Source organism: Hyperolius riggenbachi, chromosome 7, assembly GCF_040937935.1.
Source record: "Hyperolius riggenbachi isolate aHypRig1 chromosome 7, aHypRig1.pri, whole genome shotgun sequence".
Taxonomy (NCBI): domain Eukaryota; kingdom Metazoa; phylum Chordata; class Amphibia; order Anura; family Hyperoliidae; genus Hyperolius; species Hyperolius riggenbachi.
Genome location: NC_090652.1, coordinates 204,380,863 through 204,403,311, shown reverse-complemented (window position 1 = coordinate 204,403,311; position 22,449 = coordinate 204,380,863). Strand labels below are relative to the sequence as shown.

General features: G+C 41.5%; 1 protein-coding gene across 6 annotated transcripts in view; it reads right to left on the bottom strand.

Annotated features, from left to right (window-relative positions):
• The window catches only part of RAPH1 (Ras association (RalGDS/AF-6) and pleckstrin homology domains 1), a 281,232-nt gene that overhangs the window by 24,092 nt on the left and 234,691 nt on the right, over nucleotides 1–22,449 (bottom strand). For all 6 annotated transcript variants that reach the window (XM_068245017.1, XM_068245011.1, XM_068245015.1 and 3 more), the window contains 3 exons: nucleotides 20,692–20,813; nucleotides 12,418–12,483; nucleotides 3,580–3,723 (listed from right to left, as the gene is read on the bottom strand). In XM_068245017.1, the coding sequence (XP_068101118.1) occupies nucleotides 3,580–3,723; nucleotides 12,418–12,483; nucleotides 20,692–20,813 (332 nt within the window). The remainder of the gene's footprint in view (nucleotides 1–3,579; nucleotides 3,724–12,417; nucleotides 12,484–20,691; nucleotides 20,814–22,449) is intronic.

The following is a 22,449-nucleotide window of genomic DNA, read 5'->3' as shown; positions in this document are numbered from 1 at the left end:
TTTGATTCAAAAGATTCTAGAACAAAAACAAAGCCAGTGGAATTAGCATGGAGTCAGAACACCAGTTCTGCATACGTTGCATAAATTAACCAAAACTTTAAGGGCTCTGCCTCAGACACAGGAGGCCAGGGTTCGAATCTTGGCTCTTCTTGTTCAGTAAGCTAGCACCTATTCAGTAAGGAGTTCTTTGGGCGAGACTCCCTAACACTGCTACTGCCTACTCCGTTCTAGTGGCTGCCTCACAAACGCTTTGAGTCCGACAGGAGAAAAGCGCTATACAAAAAAAAGGAATTATTATTAAAACGCATTTAAAGCAGAGGAGCAGCAAAAATTGCAGACAAGGATCATTAGAAAAAAAAAAAAAGATAAAAAGCAATTGCTTCTCCAACAATTTGTGTTAAATTCCCTTTACACATCAAGCTCTGAATACATCTGTTACTGCCTAGCTGGACACCAATATCGCAGTTAAAGGGGTTCTTTTACGAATGAGGAAAAAAATAAAAAGTGGTTTATGCATAAACTATTAAACATCCTTGTAAAATAGTGTAAAAAGTTTTTTTAAAAAAAATGAATGGTTTCATCAATATAACATGTATTGTAAATACAAGAAGTTTTAAATCAGGATGATACCATTTATATTGTAAATAGTGACGGATGATGGCTGGGAGGCTAATCCATTTGTTAGGGGTGGTTTTTTTTTAACTTTCTTTTCACAACCATAACTGCTGCCTACATAGTTTTCAGTGGTATAACCCACTTCTAGCAGGAATTGCCGTTATAACCCTACTAGCTGAGCTGCGCTGAGCTGCTGAATATGTGTTTACATTGTTGCTAGGCAACCAGACCCTGGTGCAGAGACTCCTTTTGTGAAAAGAGTCATAAGCAGCTGGGAGAATCAGTCCCATCTACACCACATGATTCTTTGTCAGATTCGATTCAATTTGATTTGATTCATTGATATAATTTGATTAAATCTGACATGTCCGATTCATGATTCGATTCAATACAAATTGAATCGAATCATGAATCGGACATGCCAGATTGAGTCAAATCAATGAATCGAACCAAATCTGACAAATAATCATATGGTGTAGATGGGACTGATTCTCCCAGCTGCTTATGACTCTTTTCACAAAAGGAGTCTCTGCACCAGGGTCTGGTTGCCTAGCAACAATGTAAACACATATTCAGCAGCTCAGCAGAGCTCCGCAGTTAGGGTTATAACGCAGTTAGGGTTATAACGGGGATTTCTGCTAGAAGTGGGTTATACCACTGAAAACTATGTAGGCAGCAGTTATGGTTGTAAAAGAAAGTAAAAAAAAAAAACACCCCTAGCAAATGGATTAGCCTCCCAGTCCTTCATACCTCACTATTTACAATACATCTTATATTGATGAAACCATTCATTTTTAAGAAAAAAACTTTTTACACTATTTTAGAAGGATGTTTAATAGTTTATGCATAAACCACTTTTTATTTTTTTCCTCATTTGCGGAAGAACCCCTTTAAAGAGAACCTGTACTGAGTAAAATTATTTAAAATAAACACATGAGATAACTTCAATTGAACATTACATAGTTACCTTGCCATCAGTTCCTCTCAGAAGTTCACCATTTTCTTCTTACAGTGATCCCTTCCAGTTCTGACAACATTTTGTCAGAACTGAAATATATCAGTTTCTGTCAGTTATATATCAGCAGCTGTCAGTTACAGCTGAGAGGAGAACTGATGTGTCCATGTTTCCCTATGGCTCAATTGGGCGATGTTACAGTTTAACTGTGTGCTGACCAGAAAGCTGTTATGGGGTAATAGCCAATTTCAAAATGGAGGACGGAGAATTCCATTAATCACAGTGGACAAACAGGACACAGGAGAGAAGAAAGAGATTGATGAATAGACTACACAGCAGGTAAGTATGACTTGTGTATGGTTATTTTGACTTTTAATTTTCAGTACAGGTTTTCTTTAAGGCTGCAGATGAGCCAGTTAGAGACATGGTTCTCTGAGACAACTGCAACACTAGGAAGGGACTGGTGAAGAGGAAACACACTATTTACTTTTAACTGTGAATAATTTGAAATGTGTTAATTAAGAGGTATATTAAAAAACAAGTTGCACCACTGAGAACCTCCAAAGAGTTAGGAAATAATCTCTAGATTTGGGCTCTAAAGACATTTAACAAGTTTGTTTCTAAACCATGCCCTTAATTAAACCCTTTTCCAATTTTAGTACAACAACAACCACCACCCTGTTTATGTAAAAGCATGGAATGTGTTTGGGCTGCACATGGCTGTAACTGTCATTGCGACAGAGGAGCATTCAAACATCCGGCACTCATGTGGTTATTCCTCCCATACACGTCATAGCCGGCAAGGCTGAGTTTTAGAAAAATACATGACAGCTGACTCATGAATTTTCTGTGTTTGCTACCCTTCAGTCACTTAAAGAGTAACTGTCGGGCATAAAATCAAAAATCAATTGTTTATTTTTATCTGGTAAACAAGTAATAGGGATGCTAACCAGGCAATGCAAAAGTTGAAAATCACTCTTATTTTTCTTCTCCATAAATCATCATTTCTCAGTTTCCCTGGCTCTTATTTGGTACATGTGCCGCACAAAGGAAGTTGCAGGGCATGCAGGGTTTTCTTTTTTTCTTCTTTACTTTCCCCTCAGAATTAACTAATGCAATTGGCCAATATTTATCATTGCACGTTCTACTGCAGAGCTGGGTGGGAGTGTCTGAAGACTGGGAGGGGGCGGGCAATGATACACAGACAGAGTAAAGGAGGAAATGATGTCAAGATTGGCTTAAAGATAGACACAGACACAATGGAAAATCCTAAGAAGGATTTTCTCTTTTTTTTTTACTATAGAAAAATCAAAATGTGGAAAGTGCAATACATATGTTATGTACGTAGAGCAAGTATTTATCTACTTGTATATGTGTTTTGTTTTTTTGAGGTAGTATGGCTGACAGCTCTACTATAATGGTGCAGGGATTATAGATAGTATATGGTCTGTTGCAAGGATAGAAGAAAACCATAATGCTGCAGTTTTTCAACCTCCTCTTTTTCTTTGCACCAGTGGTGTACCTAAGGAGCTGTCGGCCCCAGTAAGAGTTTTACATTGGGCTCCCTCAACACTATACATAATAAAGGAGATATGGAGTGGAAGAACCGGCTAAGAACAGTGTCAGAGAGGTGTAAGGAAAGGAGCAGTTTGTCAATTACTACCACTACTCAAGGCAGATATGGAATGCAGTGGATGAAGGAGGGCCCTTGGTTGGTCCCCTCTGGTCTAGGCCACAGTGTGGTTGCAACCCCTGCATCCCCTATTGCTAAGCCACTGTTGTGCATTATGCGAAACAACTAATTTCTGTGGCTGTCAAGGTTCCAGGAAAAGTCATCAGCATATTCAGACATAGGTGAAACAGGGAACACTAAACAAGTCATTAAAATATACTTGCACCTATTTGCAATACAAAAACAGACATATCTGCAGCTCAAGTTCTTCTTTACGTGATACTGGAAATTATTTTAAGTATAACTACTAAAATCCACCTCCTCAATATTGCCATACCTTTGCTTTTCCTTTGGGTACATAGTAGATCCCAGATGCTCGGAGCAGAAAATATCTCTTCTTCCAGGACTTTTTCCCATCATCTTTCAGCCACAGAACTCCCTCGATTTCTGGGACAGTTACTGAACTACCACAGAAGCACTCCTGGGGATAAAAGTAGTACATGTTAAAGAAGGCCCATAATCGTTGCACAATGATAATGCTAAAGAACCATAGGCAAACTACTCTATTTATTCTTTATTCACTGCAATTTAATTTTTAATTAGAAAATGGGCCACACTTAAAGGGATACTGTAGGGGGGTCGGGGGAAAATGAGTTGAACTTACCCGTGGCTTCTAATGGTCCCCCGCAGACATCCTGTGTTGGCGCAGCCACTCACTGATGCTCCGGCCCCGCCCGGTTCACTTCTGGAATTTCTGACTTTAAAGTCAGAAAACCACTGCGCCTGCGTTGTCGTGTCCTCACTCCCGCTGATGTCACCAGGAGTGTACTGCGCAGACACAGACCATACTGGGCCTGCGCTGTGCGCTCTTGATGACATCAGCGGGATCGAGGACACGGCAACGCAGGCGCAGTGGTTTTCTGACTTTAAAGTCAGAAATTCCAGAAGTGAACCGGAGGCGGGGCCGGAGCATCGGTGAGTGGCTGCGCCAACACAGGATGTCTGCGGGGGACCATTAGAAGCCCCGGGTAAGTTCAGCTCATTTTCCCCGACCCCCCTACAGTATCCCTTTAAGAGAAATCAAACATATATTAGTTACCTCTAATGAATGGAACCCTTTAATCCCATGTTTCTAATTGTTCACATTGTATTGTGAGGTTTGCAGTTTCCTTTACCAAGTAGACCGTTTCAATATCTGTCACTCAAAACAATCAATACTGATCATTTTAGGTGACAGAATTGGAATGATTGATGTACAAGCACACTGCTTGGTTATTTACTAAGTAGACCAGCCTTTCTCAACCTTGTTACCCTGGATGAACCCTGCAAATAACTTTTGGATCTCGAGGAACCCCTGCAAACAATTTTTTGATCTCGAGGAACCCCTGCATTTATTTTGCAGGAAGCATGGTCTTTAAAAGTATGTGTAGCTGTTTATTTCACTACTCCCTATTACACTGCCACTCATTATACTGTCTCCTGAGCCCCCAATTTAGTGCTTCTTGTTACACTACCACCTATTATAGTGTGCTCTATTATACTTCCCCCACGATGGGGGAAAATGCCAAGGAACCCTTGCAGAGTGCTCAGGGAACCCTGGTTGAGAAAGCCTGAAGTAGACTGTTAAACTCTATGAAACAATGAAGAGGGGAAGAAAGATCCATCAACAAAACAATAAGGTTTCTTTCACACAGTGGCTGAAGACGGTTGCTAGTGCTCAGCACTGGTCACATCTGAAAACACTCACAGCTGTGCTCATACGCGAACGTTTACAAATTATGACTCAAGCAGGGGTTCCAAACGCTGCTATCCAGCTGCATGAAATTGATGCTGAAGGTGAACTGCCGGTAAAACAGCCCTAACAACAGTTGGTCATAAGTGATCCTATTATAAGGTGGATCACTCATGACATCATCAAGGGCAAAAAGAGCAAATCATACTATACTTTCACATACAGATGGTGAAAATGAAATGTACAGTAGCAAGAAAAAGTATGTGAACCCTTAGTTTAAGCAGACTGTGACTGTCTATTGTTGTGACTTGTGATGAAGATCAGATCACATTTCATGACCAATTTGTGCAGAAATCCATATAATTTCAATTCCACATACTTTTTCTTGCTACTGTATATGTAGCTTTAGCCATGTTGGTAACCTGCATCCTGCCCAAACTCTGGTATCTAGAGTAGAGGCCTGCGCGGGTCCACTTTTTCATACCCGCACCCGACCCGCTACCCGCACCCGACCCGCTTTCTGGTGAATTTGATACCCGCAACCCGACCCGCACCCGCAGAACCGCTACCCGACCCGCTACCCGCTTTTTTACATTTTCTTCTAAAGTGCACATTTAAAGTAACATTTAAAGTAAAGTAAGCAAAAGACACAGTCAGAATTAACATGTTTGCTTTCACTACCCGCGACCCGCACCCGCAGACCGCTACCCGCACCTCGCTACCCGCACCCTAAATCAATTTGGGTACCCGCACCCGACCCGCAATTCGGGTTACCCGCGGGTACCCGACCCGCTGCAGGCCTCTAATCTAGAGGGTGCAAGTGGGACAAAATAACTTTTATACCAGAGTTTGGCATGCACTCAATGTACAGGTCCTTCTCAAAAAATTAGCACATTGTGATAAAGTTCATTATTTTCTGTAATGTACTGATAAACCTGAGGGCTCTTTTCCACTATGAAATGCGATTGCGATTCCGATCGCGATCGCAATCGCGTTTCAATTTCCACCATGCGACTGCGATTGAGCTACTATACTCATAGTCCAGCTCAATCACATACAAAACGCGGCAGGACAACGATTGCGCTTTGACCAAAATCGCATCACAATCGGATCGCACTAATGGAAATTGCTGCTGCAGTTTCCATTAGTTTAATGTACCTTGCGATTTGTGATCAGAAGCAAATAGCAAATCGCAGGCTAGTGGAAAAAGACTTTCATTTATTTTAGATTCATTACACACAACTGATGTAGTTCAAGCCTTTTATTGTTTTAATATTGATGATTTTGGCATATAGCTCATGAAAACCCCAAATTCCTATCTCAAAAAATTAGCATATCATGAAAAAGGTTCTCTAAACGAGCTATTAACCTAATCATCTGAATCAACTAATTATCTCTAAACACCTGCAAAAGATTCCTGAGGCTTTTAAAAACTCCCAGCCTGGTTCATTACTCAAAACCGCAATCATGGGTAAGACTGCTGACCTGACTGCTGTCCAGAAGGCCATCATTGACACCCTCAAGCAAGAGGGTAAGAGACAGAAAGAAATTTCTGAACGAATAGGCTGTTCCCAGAGTGCTGTATCAAGGCACCTCAGTGGGAAGTCTGTGGGAAGGAAAAAGTGTGGCAGAAAACGCTGCACAACGAGAAGAGGTGACCGGACCCTGAGGAAGATTGTGGAGAAGGACCGATTCCAGACCTTGGGGGACCTGCAGTGGATTGAGTCTGGAGTAGAAACATCCAGAGCCACCGTGTACAGGTGTGTGCAGGAAATGGGCTACAGGTGCCGCATTCCCCAGGTCAAGCCACTTTTGTACCAGAAACAGCGGCAGAAGCGCCTGACCTGGGCTACAGAGAAGCAGCACTGGACTGTTGCTCAGTGGTCCAAAGTACTTTTTTCAGATGAAAGCAACTTTTGCATGTCATTTGGAAATCAAGGTGCCAGAGTCTGGAGGAAGACTGGGGAGAGGGAAATGCCAAAATGCCTGAAGTCCAGTGTCAAGTACCCACAGTCAGTGATGGTCTGGGGTGCCCTGTCAGCTGCTGGTGTTGGTCCACTGTGTTTTATCAAGGGCAGGGTCAATGCAGCTAGCTATCAGGAGATTTTGGAGCACTTCATACTTCCATCTGCTGAAAAGGTTTATGGAGATGAAGATTTCAATTTTCAGCACGACCTGGCACCTACTCACAGTGCCAAAACCACTGGTAAATGGTTTACTGACCATGGTATTACTGTGCTCAATTGGCCTGCCAACTCTCCTGACCTGAACCCCATAGAGAATCTGTGGGATATTGTGAAGAGAAAGTTGAGAGACGCAAGACCCAACACTCTGGATGAGGTTAAGGCCGCTATCGAAGCATCCTGGGCCTCCATAACACCTGAGCAGTGCCACAGGCTGATTGCCTCCATGCCACGCCGCATTGAAGCAGTCATTTCTGCAAAAGGATTCCCGACCAAGTATTGAGTGCATAACTGAACATAATTATTTGAAGGTTGACTTTTTTTGTTTTAAAAATACTTTTCTTTTATTGGTCGGATGAAATATGCTAATTTTTAGAGATAGGAATTTTGGGTTTTCATGAGCTGTATGCCAAAATCATCAATATTAAAACAATAAAAGGCTCGGACTAATTCAGTTGTGTGTAATGAATCTAAAATATATGAAAGTCTAATGTTTATCAGTACATTACAGAAAATAATGAACTTTATTACAATGGGCTTGATTCACAAAGCGGTGCTAACCCAGTAAAAGACTTTAGGCATGATAACCATTGCACCACGCTGGTGAAAAGCCAGTTTAGGCATGATAAGTTGAGGCGTGATAAGTTTAGATAAGTTTAGATCGCACGCAATTAGCAGCGCCATTAAACTCTATGCAAAGTGCACCAGACTTTGCTAGCGCAAAACTTTTGATCAGCTGTGCACTGCGGTGCTAACCCAGTTGGTACTTAAACTTATCACGCCTAAACTTATCATGCCTAAACTTATCACGCCTAAACTGAGTTTAGGCGTGATAAGGGGCTTTTCACCAGGGTGCTAACTGTTAGCACCGCTTTGTGAATCAAGCCTAATATGCTATTTTTTTTAGAAGAACCTGTACTGTTAGGTAGCATATGAGGAAAATGTACTACATCAGTCCCATAAAAAGTGCATTTATTTCCAGCCATGTTTTTACACACAGGGAAAGAGCAGGCCAGCCAATGACATAATGATATTGACTTTACAGAAGTACACATTGACTAATCTCGTAGCCCTGATAGAGATATATAGGCCATTCCTTAATATACATTCTAATGCAAGCCAGACAGGAAAACTGAAACAACTGAGCATGTCAAGTTTATAAGCATTTATAATAACATGCATATTTACGTGTATAGCCCAGGGCAATCTAAATGTTTGAGCTTTTCACCTTAAAAAGTTTGGTGTTACAGTTCAATGCAGGCTAAGCACCCCCATGTGCTCTGCTTCACAAAACATAGTCCTGCAACTATGTGAAGTATATATTGCGTTACCAAATATGTTAAAAACATATACACAGCAAAAAGTTGGTAGCAGCTCAATCAAGCAGATAACCAAGAGAAGCTCACAGTGCTGGGCAAATACACAAAGCAAAATTTGAAGGGACCTGGGCTCAAAACTCATACATAGCCAGCAGCTAACACAACATCCCCCCCAAAAAACAAAATTGTTGGTGCCACACATCCAACAGGCATGTGGGTTAAGCTCCTCTGCCGGCGTCAAGGCTACTCTCCTATGCCAGTGGCGGAGGCATCCGCATCCTACACATACAATAAGCGTATCCACGACTAGACACGTCTGATATGGGATAAAACACCTGAGATATAACTTACGTGAGGCCGCCCACAGGGCCATGAGCCCCTAACCTCGTAGGGTGCAGTGTAAAATAAGGGGTAGGGACCACAAACAGATTCCCCCTGTGCCTCTGCACACACCAAACAATACACTGCAAAAAAAAATGTGGTAGTCGCTCAACCATGCAGATAACCATCATATGATCCATGCTTAAATTTGCTCTGTGCATTTGTCCAGACTTGTGAGCTCCTCATATGATGTTTATCAGCCTGACTAAGCAACTACCATTTTTTGGTTGTTGTGTATTGTTTGGTGTGTGTGCAGAGGCACATGGGGAATAACTGCTGACACCCCCCCCCCCCCCCCAGGTCGGACTGCACCGAATGAGGTTATGGGCACATGGCCCTGTGGGCCACCTCAGGTAAGTTTGCTCTTTGGCTGTTATTCTATATCAGACATGTCAAATCGTGTATACGCTCATTGTATGTGTAGAATGCAGAGGCATCCACCTTTAGCGTAGGGAGCCCTCTAAGAGATTGGCCTCGACACCAAAAGAGGGCTTAACCCACATGCCTGTTGAATATGTGGCACCAACAATCTTGTTTATTTTGGGATGTCCTGTTTACCGCTAGCTATCTGTAAGTTTTGAGCCAAGGTCCCTTTAAATTTGCCATGTTAAAAACATATGTTTTAGCCACAAACATACAGTATATAAAGCTAGGACTGGGCAAATACAATGTCTACAAACAATACAGCTATTCATTAAATCTTTATTTCTAATTTAAGTTTGAACACTTCTCAAAAAAAACGAAATAATAAATAATAATAATAAAAATGTACTTTGCACACAACATTACAGGCCTGAAATAAAATGACTAATATAGGGCTGAATCCACATTTGTCACCTATATACCTTAGACGTGGCTATACCATATAGGACTGTCATCTGTGCTACTTGATTGGATGTCTAGGTTATCAGCTAAGTTTTTATGTATGTGATAGGAACTAATAATCATCCTCTGTATAAACTGTCAGTGCTTCCCAATGAAAGATTACAAAGAACCATCTTTTTTAAAAGTGCTGTTTGCCATATGAGGAATTTGTTGAAAAATGCAGAACAGTGAAAAAAAACAAAAAAAACAAAACACCATTCTTCTCTTACTGTCCACATGTTCCAATAAATGGTTCCCTGAACAAAAAGAGTAACCAAGCAGCTCGGGGTGACCCAAACTACTCGGAATGTATAGGGGGATAAAAGAGACCGAAAAGCTCTCCTACTAATAAGCAATGCTTGGTGAAATTTGCCCTCTTAAAACAGAAGGAAACTTGCAAGAATTCAGCTATAAGTGAGCATTTATGGTTACCCAAAATGCACCACTACTGAATATGCAAATTATCTCTTTTCGCCCCTGTAAGCCAGGCAAGCATCCAGAATTGCTGGTGTATAGCATGCCTAGAGCTTTTAATATTACACAGCCACATCAACCCTGAACAAAAAAGCAAACTCACTTTTTATCCCAACTTTTCCTTTAATTTAATGGAACATTATTAACCCAGAGAAATTAAATAATGGTTTTCTGCTAACTTTTTAACGGGCTACAAAATTAATAAATAACTACAACCAAGCATTCTGAATACACTGTAGGTAGGTAGCATGTGTGGTGTTTAAATATGAAACTCATCACACCTGCATCCGTGATATGAATGGTTAACTGGCAGCATGAGTCACTTACTTCAGACTTTCAGGTGACAGTCAGAAAACACAGGGAAAAGCTGTGTGTAAAGGTGTCCGTTTATTATATAATTTTGAGTGAACAATCTGACAAAATGTATGTAGTAGATGGGTAACCTGAGGGAATATATTTTGAATGAATACTTTAGGTTAGTCCCTCATATTACTAAGAAATGGTAAGGTTGTGCAATCAAGACTGTATCATTAATAGGCACATTAACTGTTTTGTTGCCACATTAGAAACTGAAACCATATAGTTGTTACTGCTTAAACAGAACGATCTATCAAACAAATTATGTTTTTGCTCAGAGATAGGTCTTAACACAGCTCTTCTATTTCTTCCTGCTGTAATCACATTCATTTCAATAGAATGAATGCAGATGAACTGTAAATAAATCTCCAAAATATCCAAGTGAAGAGCACCCCTGCTTTGCCTATTCCATGATGTTTTAAAAATAGATCACATCATGTACAGGTCTCTGTTCCTCTAACAGCATTTTGCGATCTACTTCGTTGCAGATCGTAAAACGCTAGGTCCCACTCACTTGGAAACCGAGTGGGAACTTGTCCATTAGTGCGATGCATTTGTGGTTACATTTTGCCTTATTTAAAATGTTGGTCCTGCTGCATTTTTTTTGTGTTTGTGCTACTGTAAAAAGTGTAGTGCAATATTTTTGGGCAATCCAGTAATTCAGAATCTTTTCTCGTTTGTTTCTTTTACTCCTCCAACTACAAATTGCAACACATGTTCTAACTAAAATTGCAGCAGAAATGTGTCCAGTGGGTATGTGTGAAGAAGGGTGTGTGAAGACGTTGGCTTCAAGCTTATTTTCTTTCACATACAAAGAGCAATGGGCAGCAATAAATGGCTTGATGTCAAGTCTGGACTGTTTACAAAAATTCAAATGAAAGTTATGCAGGTTAACTGGATGTTTTCTTTTTATGTCCTTTAAAGTGTTTCACCATTCACCAATCAGTTGTAGTGGGGTAAAGAAATACAAAGAAAGTTGTGCGTGAATAGTATTTACTTCAGGCACCGGAAAGTCTACCTAGATTGTCAGTGTATGCTTGCAGCCACACTTGATCCTTTGTGCACAAATGGCTCCATACTACTGCGCAGGCACGTGCTCTTCTTGCACCTGCACAGTGTGGTCGCACTTAAAGTGAACCTCCGGACTAAAAATTGACTCAGCAGCACTGAAAAGGCTTGGTGTTTCTTTAACAGTTTCACAGCATCAGAACTTTGGTTCTCTTATCCAAGTCTCATTTTTAGCTGCACAGAAGAAAACTGCCCGGGCTTTTTTCCCCTGATGCTGTGCAAAGCATGATGGGATTTCTGATGTTGTTGCTCTCGTTCTGCTGTTTTGGCGCAAATTTTTTTTTTTTTTACATTTTGAATTTGACATTTGAAGCCTAGCGTGTGCAGCTGGGAGGGGTTATCAGGACACAGGACAATTGGAACTGTGTCTCCTGCTCCTTGTCATCTCCTTTCAACCAAAAAGATGGCTGCCCCCATGACAAAGATGGCAGCCCCCATGAATGACAAACATTTGCCTGTTCTTTTAAAACAGGGTGGGTAAAAAATTATATTACCTATCTATTCTAATTAACATAACTAATGTAACTTAATGACAGTATGTTTGTTTAGGCTGAAGTTCCCCTTTAAGCACGGACAAGAGCATGGCCACAAAGAAGAGGGTCCCAGCAAACAGAGGTGGGGTGCAGGAGGATTAGAGAAGCCTCTGGATCATCCAGAGGCTTCCCTCTACTGAGGTGAATAACTTTTTCTTTCCTGCACATGTTTACTTTAAATCAACAAGCACAAAATTACATAATCTTGAGGACAAAACAGATTTTACCTCAGAGAATTGAAAAAAACTTCATGTCTAAGCTTACCTCTAGCAACACTTCTTTATTTCGGTCTGCCATCTCCGAAGTCTCTTTCCTTCCCAACAGGTAGTTCTAGAATCAGAAAATCACAAAATAGTAAATACATGCTAAGTTAGGTCAGGTTTTTTTCCCCCATCAAACATCAGCTCGTGTTCTCCCTGGCCAACCAAATTGACTTCTTCAGCTCGTTCTCTTGCAATGGGCTTATATTTTGAATCATAGTTTGCAAAAAAGAAATCGTAAAAACCAGAGCAGAAACAATTTAACAACGAAAATAAAGCTAACAGAAAAATATAGTATATTTTTATAGTTCAACCTACCAAGCAATTTTAATAACAGTTAGCTACCTATTCTAACCCCCACCTAACCCCAACCTAGCCTCTATCTATGTGTACATTTCAGTCTATGAATACTTCCCTAAAGTGACCATTCCCTTGCACTCCTCTCAATCTTCTCACCTAACAATCTCCCAGGTTTTCTCCATCTTACATGATTTTGGTCTTAATTTATATGACTTTAGGATTGATTCACTAATACTCCTCAAGGAACAACTCTAGTTTCCTCCCCACCCCAAAGCACAGGACCTAGTGAGGAGTAGGAAGAGACAAATTTCAGAGATTACTCCTGTTGCCTATCCGTGCTCAGGAAGGAGCCTTGCACCAGGGGACAGCAAAACTACCCTTTCCAAAGACCTGTCCACACCGGGAGCTCTTTGGATACGTAAACAGAGGCGCCAGCAGGATAAAAATTACTAAAATCTTTAAAATTTCTAGGGAGGCAGTGGTGGACTTACCTCCCCGAAGCAGACATGAAACTGTCGATTTTCAAACACATACATTTATTCACATACTCCAGAATACAAAGCAACGCATTTCACAGATATATTCCTGCTTCCTCAGGCAATAACAGGGAGGCGTATACAACAGTATAGTCGCGAGGCAACACTAGGCGCCTCGTGTTGCCACGCGACTACACTGTTGTATACTCCTCCCTGTTATTGCCTGAGGAAGCAGGAATGCAAAACGCGTTGCTTTGTGTTCTGGAGTATGTGAATATATTTATATGTGTTTGAAAATCAACAGTTTCATGTCTGCTTCGGGGAGGTAAGTCCACCACTGCCTCCCTAGAAATGTTAAAGATTTTAGTAAATTTTATCTTGTTGGCGCCTCAGTTTACTTTTTCTGCGATACTCGAGTCCACCCCGGGTGAAGGGGTGTTGTACCCTTTATCTTCCGATCTACAGATAGCAACATCTTAATCCTGAGTGGGGACAGGTCTTATGCTGGGCATACACGGTACGTTTTGTACCGTGTAATCGAGTCGCTGATGGCTCGATTGATAATTTCCGACGTGTCCGATACCCTGTGTTCGATTCCGCACTCGATACTGGTGGGCAGGACAAAAGAATAAATGAGCGGAAGATAAGAAGACGCCCGCAGGGACGAGCGGGAATCGATCCGGGCGTCCGCGGGGACGCGCCGGAATCGAGCCAGAGGCTCGATAACTCGGTACAAAACGTACCGTGTATGCACAGCATTATGCTGGGAATACACCATACAATTTTACGTTCGATTTTTTGTTAGATTTACCTGCCAGATAGATAATTTTTAACATGTTGGAAATTATCTATCTAACCATCTATCTGCCTAGCAATTAGGCATTGTTCTACTCATCAGGAGATAACCAGAAAACAATGCACCAGAGATAATGACCAGTCTCTACAGAAAAGAATCTAATTACAGTAAAGGTGGCCATACACTGGCCCGATTCGCGGCCGTTTCGACAGCAGATTCGATCCTGGGATCGAATCTGCTGCCAATCGTTCGCGGTAAACGCACCCGCCGATCCGATTTCCTCCCGAAATCGGAACGGTCCATCGATCGCGCCGTGCGGGAAATTACCCTCGATCGCCCGCGGGTAGGGAGCGCGTCACTAGCGGCGGCCGATCCGATCAGGTACACATTACCTGATGCTGGCTCCCGGGCATCTTCTCCGCGCTGCACGGCTCTGTTCCGGCTCCATCACGGCGCTTCCTGTGCCACTGCAGTGACCGGGAAGTTCAAATAGAGGGCACTCTATTTGAACTTCCTGGTCACGGAGTGACACAGGAAGCGCCGGGATGGAGCCGGAACAGAGCCGTGCAGCGCGGAGAAGATGCCCGGGAGCCAGCATCAGGTAATGTATAGGGGGGGGGGGGGGGGGGGCAGGCGGCAGGAGCAGCTCAACAGATTGTGATCGGTTTCAGGCTGAAATCGATTCACAATCTGTTTGCAGTAAAGGCAGCCATACGATCCCTCTCTGATCAGATTCGATCAGATAGGGATCTGTCAGCTGGTCGATCTAATGGCAAATCGACCAGTGTATGGCTACCTTAAACCTAACAGAAAATTGTATGGTGTATTTCCAGCATTAATCTCCCCACCTGCATTTACAGTGGTTACCTATACGGTGACCCTGGTTTGTGAGTATTATCTTTTACTTACTTTCAATAACCCTTTATTATACATACTACACTATATTGGGCTCTCGGTATCCCCTTTTTCTCTTTGGATACGTGCTGGCTCAGTGGAGTGTCCAGTAATGATGGGGCAAGGATTTGTGGTGAAATGTAATGGCTCAAATAAAGAATTGTCAGCAACCCTGTTATAGATTTGCACAATGTATAAAATGTAGTCAAACCACATAGACTTTGGTAATGTTTCATTCATCTTATCTGAATTTCCCATTGCAGAGTATCTGAAATTTTTCATGACTAGCCATATAACAAAACAGTACATATAGAGATATGTGCAGTGGGCAGCATCTGTTGAGTGTAAGAACTGGGAATTTTACATACTGCTTCTATTCAAGCTGTAAAAAACTAAAAAAACTAAACAAAAAAACTGCTAGCACCAAGGAGAAGACTTAAATCACATTGATACGATTCTGGAGGGGCACCACACTGCAATAAAGATGAGAAAAAGTTTCAATGAAGAGGTGGATCAAGATGCAGATTCTGGACAAAACCCCAAATACTACTATCAACATAAAGATTAAATAAAATATTGCAATAGTATGCTGGGTTCACTGACTCTTTTTACACAAAAGGCAAATAGGTAAGTGGTTTGATAATAAAAAGCCTTTATTAGCTACAGTGCCTTTATGACTGCTCAATTATTGGAACCACCAAATAGCACAAACCCCACCCTTTCATTACTAGACACTTTACCAGACCGGGGTAGACAGAAGAGCTCCCTTGCATGAGGAGTTGGCCAAAATTCCGAAGTCCAAGATCATGGAACACATTGGTTCCATGCCTGAACAGGTCACGACTTTGCAGAAAGCCGGAGGTGGATCAACCAAATATTAACATATGGTGTTTGGTTTTTGTATCAAGCGGATGCTATAATAAACATGGCACTGTGTGCAAATCAGGGTGTCTATTTCTGAGATGACTGTTTAATTGCAATGCAGAATCCAATGATTACATTCAGTCTACACCAAAATATCTGTAAATACATACACTAAGTAGCATGCAATGGTCTATGGAGAAGAAAGGAATGGAGGGAGGCACACGTGGCCTTCTAATTTCACAACCAGTCTGGATAGTGTACTGTTCAAGGGCTCTGCCTCTAACACAGGAGACCAGGGTTCAAATCTCAGCTCTTTCTGTTCAGTAAGCCAACACCTATTCAGTGAGGAAACCTGGGGCAAACGCCCTAACACTGCTACTGCCTATAGAGCGCATCCTAGTGGCTGCAGCTCTGGCGATTTGAAAAGAGCGTGATATAAATGTTCAGTACCTTGTCTTGACAGCCAGTAAAGAATATTGAACCCAGCTATGCCCCAGCCCCCCCCCCCCCCCCCAAAGCAAATGCTGAGAATAGGAGTTACCCAAAAGATAAACAAAACACAGTTTCAAAGCAACGTAGGTTTCATATTTATAAGAGGCTTAAGGGTAGGTAATGATACAAATAAATTAATCGATATGTACCACAACCTCTGAGTATTAAGATGTTCAAGACAGAACTGGACAAGGAACAGGCCTTTAACTTCTCTATTTCAAACATTTTACAACAAACAGGCTATGTAAATGATGCAAGGGGCAATCAAAGAGCCTTCAAATTACCTTCAAAAGTCTTTAGCTAGTATACCTGGTTTCATGCTACAATAGTCTACACTGTGTCGTACTTATGCAAACAAAACTGATTTAAAAAGGCTGTATATTGATCTGCACTGCAAAAATGATATAAAAACAATACATTGTTAAAATGTAGCATTTCCATTTCAGTTAAATAACCAATGACTTTAAAAGTGTAATACAGTATTATTTAAAAATCAAACTACATAGCAATAATGCTAAAGTTCAAACTGTTCTGCTCCAAAAACAACTTAATGATTCATGATGGGAGTTATATCGCTATAGGCTTGCTGAACTGCTTCACAGAAGGTCTCTCCTTCCTGTAAAATTCTATATGTTCTAGAGTTCTTTTTGTGAGACAGAAGTCTCAAAGTGCCTTAAAACTGCTGCATCATGAAGGCTCACATAAACCGCTATGCAATATTGAGCTATGCAGTGGCAGACAATGCACACATCAATGCAATTAGGAAACCCAGACCCAAGAGTATCTTAAAATGATTTGTAGGGAGAATGCTGTAATTAGTCATCCTAGACTATGCACTCTGTCCTGTTCTCTAAGCTTCATTTATTTTAACAGTCAATAATGAGGTATTTCTGCAATAACAAGATAGCTCTGGAGGTCATTCGACCTGCATGGACTTAATAAGACTACTTGTTTTAACACCCAACTAAACTCAGACTTAAACAATGCAAATTTTGAAATCAATCATTCAGATTACTGTAAATTATGTTACCATTTGCAATTAACTTCTAAAATAGAGATCATTTGAGTGGTTGTGCTTGCTGCAGCTATCCACCTTTACCCCTTAAAAGTAGAATACGAATGTCACATTCTAGGGGAGTCCCATTTAGAATTAGGTTTAAAGATATATATATATATAGCTGTATATTGGTCGGTAACCCCCATTCTTTTAGTGATGTTTAGCCTAAGGCCGTTTATTATGCAGAAATCCCCCCCAGAGCATTCTGGGAGACCAAGTGTTGTTACTATTGACTTTGTGGCACATTGTAAACAAACATTCCGCAGTGATGCACCAACCAGCAGTAAAATGTTGGCACTTGTGATAAATTTAACCTATTGGGGACCGCCGCAGGTTGAATCAACATCCAGCAGGTGGTGGTACCCTTCTGACCGGACGTTCATTCAACGTCCGCGCTAAACCACTGCTCCCGACGTGATCGTGCGAACCCGGAGGGGGAGATTAAGCTGTCATATGACAGCTGGCATCTCCCCCTAGTGATCAGCAGCAGATCACGTGATCACTACGATCGCTGTCGGATCGTAGTGATCACTCTGACAGCGGCGGCGGCAGGGGGGAAAAGAAGAGGATCCACTCACCTCCCTGCCGTTCCAGCGACGATCGCCGCCCTCCTCTGCTCTGGCCGGCATCTCTACTCCGTCTGACGTCAGCGCCGGGTCCCGGTTTGATGACGGCATCAAGCCACGACCCGACCTGAGCGTCTTTTGGAGCGGAGATGCCGGCCGGAGAAGAGGTGGCTTCTGTGGCTCATCGCTGGAGCCTGGAAGGTAAGTGATGGCTGCCAGCTACAGGGGGGACACTTGCCACCATAGGGGGAGGACACTGCCCAGCCAGCCACAGAGGGGATCCGGCCGCCCGACCCCCCCAAACGCGCGCACCCACCTCCACCGCAAAATGCCCTGGTCCTTAAGGGGGGTTAGGCGGCAGGTCCCGAAGTGGTTAAGAATGTAAATTGGGACGAGGAACAACTCACAATGGGCAAACATAGGCTACATAATTTGTAAAGTAATATTGTAAAAATAAGCAATTATTTATCAATTAAGTTATATTCAAGTAAAGTTCCTCTTTAACAACCAAATCCAAGCCCTACATTTTTGACAAGCTTATTATAACAAAGGAAATAACAAAATAGTGGGGGTGACAGTGTGGAATTGGTGGCCCCCTTAACATAGCACGGTGACATACCCTGGCTAGTGTGTGTTCCTTCCCAATACCAGCAGTGCAGCCTGCGCAATGAATTTTTAAATCTTGTGTTTTGGGAGATTTGCCTGTGAATTGCATTGGAAATAAGAAGATCTGATCGTTTGGAACTTTAAGCTGTACTAGCTGTCTGTGGGCCTGGGCAGCCATAGTGCAAGGTGAGAGCAGTCACCTCGGGTGGTGGTATGCATAACGATTGGTGTATCCAGTAGAGCTGTGCACGGGCCATAGTTGGTGGAGGATTGCTCGACTAATCTGGCAGCCTATGCGATGAAGATTTTTTTCTTTGTTCCCTTTCTTGTATGAGGTTACCAACTCTGGAGACTGAAGAGGACCTGTGAACTGTGGGATTTGGGACTTCTCTTAATTTTAGTGGACTGTGAAGCAGCGCATAGTATGGTATAGATTTTGATGCGATATATGTTGGTGCAGCATTTTGAAACTATTGCAGCATGCCCACAGTAGATTGGAGGTTTAGTATAATAGGTGGAGCTCGCTGAGTGTTTATGTGCTTTTTAGGTCCTGAAGGTAGCAATTACACCCATACAAACATTATAACATCTTATTATATTCTTAGAGATTTTTTTTCTTCTTCCTCTGTCCAGAGCCTTATGCCCATAAAGCCTCTCCATATGACATAGCTGTTTATATTCCTGCTTTTTCTCTGAAAGAATACAGAGAAACAGCCCAGTGAGTATTCCATGCACAAGTGCTGCAGTCTGATGACTGACAGTTACCACGGGGTTTTTTGACATTTTTGACACATAACTGTTCTAATGTTCACAGGGCACTTCTTGATACCTATGCCAGAAAGTATGGTAGAAAAATATTCAGAGCCAGACGGCTTAGAATACATAAGCTTTTAATTAAATGTTGGGATCTTATTGTGCTCACTGCAAGATAAAAAGACATGCTGTGGCATACAACTATATACAGTATAATGCTGACTGTAAGGCTGAGCAGAAAATAATTCTAACATAAAAATCTCAGCTAACCAAAGAAGGAAGTGGAGTGAATAAAGCAGGGAACACATACGCAGGAGCAGTTTTTCCACACAATTCCTGGGTTTCCATCACAGTGGATTCCCATTTGCGATTGCGTTTTCTGGCTGCAATTTTTTAGATGAAAAGGTATACACTGTAATTGCAAAAGTTCGGGTCATGCGGGAAAAAGCAGAAAACTGTGCAATGTAAAAATGAGCAGAAAAAAACTAACGCAAAACGCAAACAAATGCTAACGAAGTGCGTTTCCTGAGCGGGGCCACTGATGTCAATGGCCAGTTCAGCTGTTTGTGTTTTGCCCTCCGCGGCAAAATGTGCACGATTCCAGCAAGTGGGTTCCCTGCCTAAATCAGAGTCACTAACTATCATTTAAATAACTAGTTGCCAACTAACTGAACAGCAGCTTGGCATTTTAATGTGCTAGACTCCCTTCCTGTCATTGGAGATTGGAATGTCTGGATGCTTTTCTATTCACCATCATTGCTAAAGTTTTTTTCATTTCAACTTCTCCTTACAGTGTGTACATCTGATTTATAATGTTTTACTATCCAGACAACTGCTGTGTATTCCTTGCCTCCACTTTCACAGAATATTCTAGCATAGTGGAATTGGAACTTATGGTCAAACACTACAATTTATTCTGTCTAAATTATCAATGCCTACTCTTATATAATTTTTTTGTTTACGAAGGCCGTATGTCCTACTAATAAATGGGTTTATTTTATAATGTATGGTTATTCTTGAATCTGTTAAGTCTGTTTTTCTCCGTTTCTTATCGGTCACATCATAAAAATATGTGGGTATCTCAAATTTTGTAACAATCTTTAGAAAGCAGTTACAAAGCTAATTTAAAACTGATTTATTGAATTCCAGATCTAATGGAATGACAAGTTCCATCAGAACAATTTCTTGTGATACTAACTAGAAGTTAATTAGGCCTGTCTAAAATGTTCTGAGTGCGGAAGACTGACAGTACTGGATAATTCCGAGGAAAGGAGCAAGAGTGGACTCTTGTAATATGTAGCTAGGGATAGTTGCAGTGGGTCTACGTGCAGTGGGTCTTAGTTTGATATTGCATTTAGAGTATTTCCTTGCATATCACAGCAGCAGGAGTACAAAATACAACATATTTATAGGCATTTCTACAGAAAAGCAGCTCCTTTCTCAAAACTAGAAGGCAAAATATACATTTCCTTACTTGAGGGTTCTTGAACAAAGCATATTTCTCAATGCGTTCCACAAACATCAGCTTGTTCTGGCTGTCACGGGTCCAGTTCAACAAGTTTTCAACTAGGTTTTCATGGTCTTCAAAAATCCGTTCTGTAGAAAGATGAAATGTTAAACTTAGGTTTTCCAGGTGTAGTATTGGATCTGATTTTGATAACTTATCAGTGATACTAGCTCTAGAGGACAGATTATCAGAACCTTCACAGCCTTCAAGCTAGGTTCCCATCTGCAGCTGATCCACAAATGGTTTGCAAGAGCAGACAGTGTAGTGTCTGTTCTGATGTTTGTTGTGGTCTGGCTGGAGCAGACGAGTTTCAGCCATAGGCTATATGGGAAACGCATCCGCCTGTCTGGTATTATCTTTGACGGCACAGAATGTGGTAGTTTACTGCAATGGATTTATAAAATAGAATCCATTTATGATCAGTCTTGCAATATGGTAAAACGGACAAAAAAATGTCCATTTACCGCTGAAGTGGGAACAGAGCCTCACATTAAGCACTTTTCATCAGGCGCTGTGGTTTCCTTCCACATTCCAAACACCATAAGTTTAATGGATTTCCTCAAAAATTGGCCCTAAACTACAAGGAGCATATAACTACAGAGGCGCTGTGTCTTTCACACACACTTCTAAAGTTACTCCATTTGTATTTTTGCCTGAGGAAGCGGGCTAAAGACACGTTAAACGCATTGCATATTTCTGGAGTAAGAATTAAAACTTTTGTTCATATAGAATCGTTGTGTTTGTCCTGGGGAGGAAAATCCACCCTTACCCCCTCTTATTTGTTTTTAAATTTACGTCATTTTTATTCTGTTGGCGCCTTTGTTGCTTCTGTATGACTACGGTACGGATTAGATTGTGACCCCCCCTCTGAGGAACAGTCAGCAAAAGAGCTGCTGAAGATGTCTGTGCTATATTATAAATATTTCAGTCATAAAAAAAAAAATGAACTGCAAAATTGCTTAGATCTTACTTGGCCAACCCATCAACCGAGGTTGCAGTTTTGTCCTGTGATGACTATGTACTTCTAGTACTATTATTATACCAATTAATGGAATGAAAAAAAGGTTTGTGAATAATATTGCCCATAGGAATTGACAATCTGGCACATGCATGATATTTATCGAGGCTTAACGTTAGCAAGGTCTTTTGAGTCTGAGTTAAGAAAGGTCTAATTAACATAGTATTCACCATGCCAACTGTAATATATTCTGCAGGGAAGACGGATTAAGAAATAAATCTGTGGAGATGCATTAAGTTAATATAACAAAGCATTTTCCTGGTGTGTGAGAGTGTGTGTGTGTGTGTGTGTGTGTGTGTGTGTGTGTACACACACACACACTTTTTTTTTACGGGGTATAATTTTGTTTGGATGATTTTGAGAATATCAATACATGCTTCTGAGATGAATCCCGATACATGTGCAGCTTTCTGTCTACAACTCAATAAAGAATAGAAAAGGAAAAATTGTGCCTCAAAGCAGAACTCCAGGCAAACAACCCAGTATATACATTGTTCTCTGCCTCTCCTCTGTAGATAAAAACCACCATTATCAGCAACGTTTTTCTCCTGCCTGCTGACAGGACATGACAGGTCAATACGTGACTGATGAGCCACCAACATTTTTTACCTCATGTAATCCCTCCTGCAATCAGGCTAGATTAAAACCCCTATGCAATTCTGCAGAGTTTTATTTGATCTCAGGATTAGCTAGATAACGTACTGGTA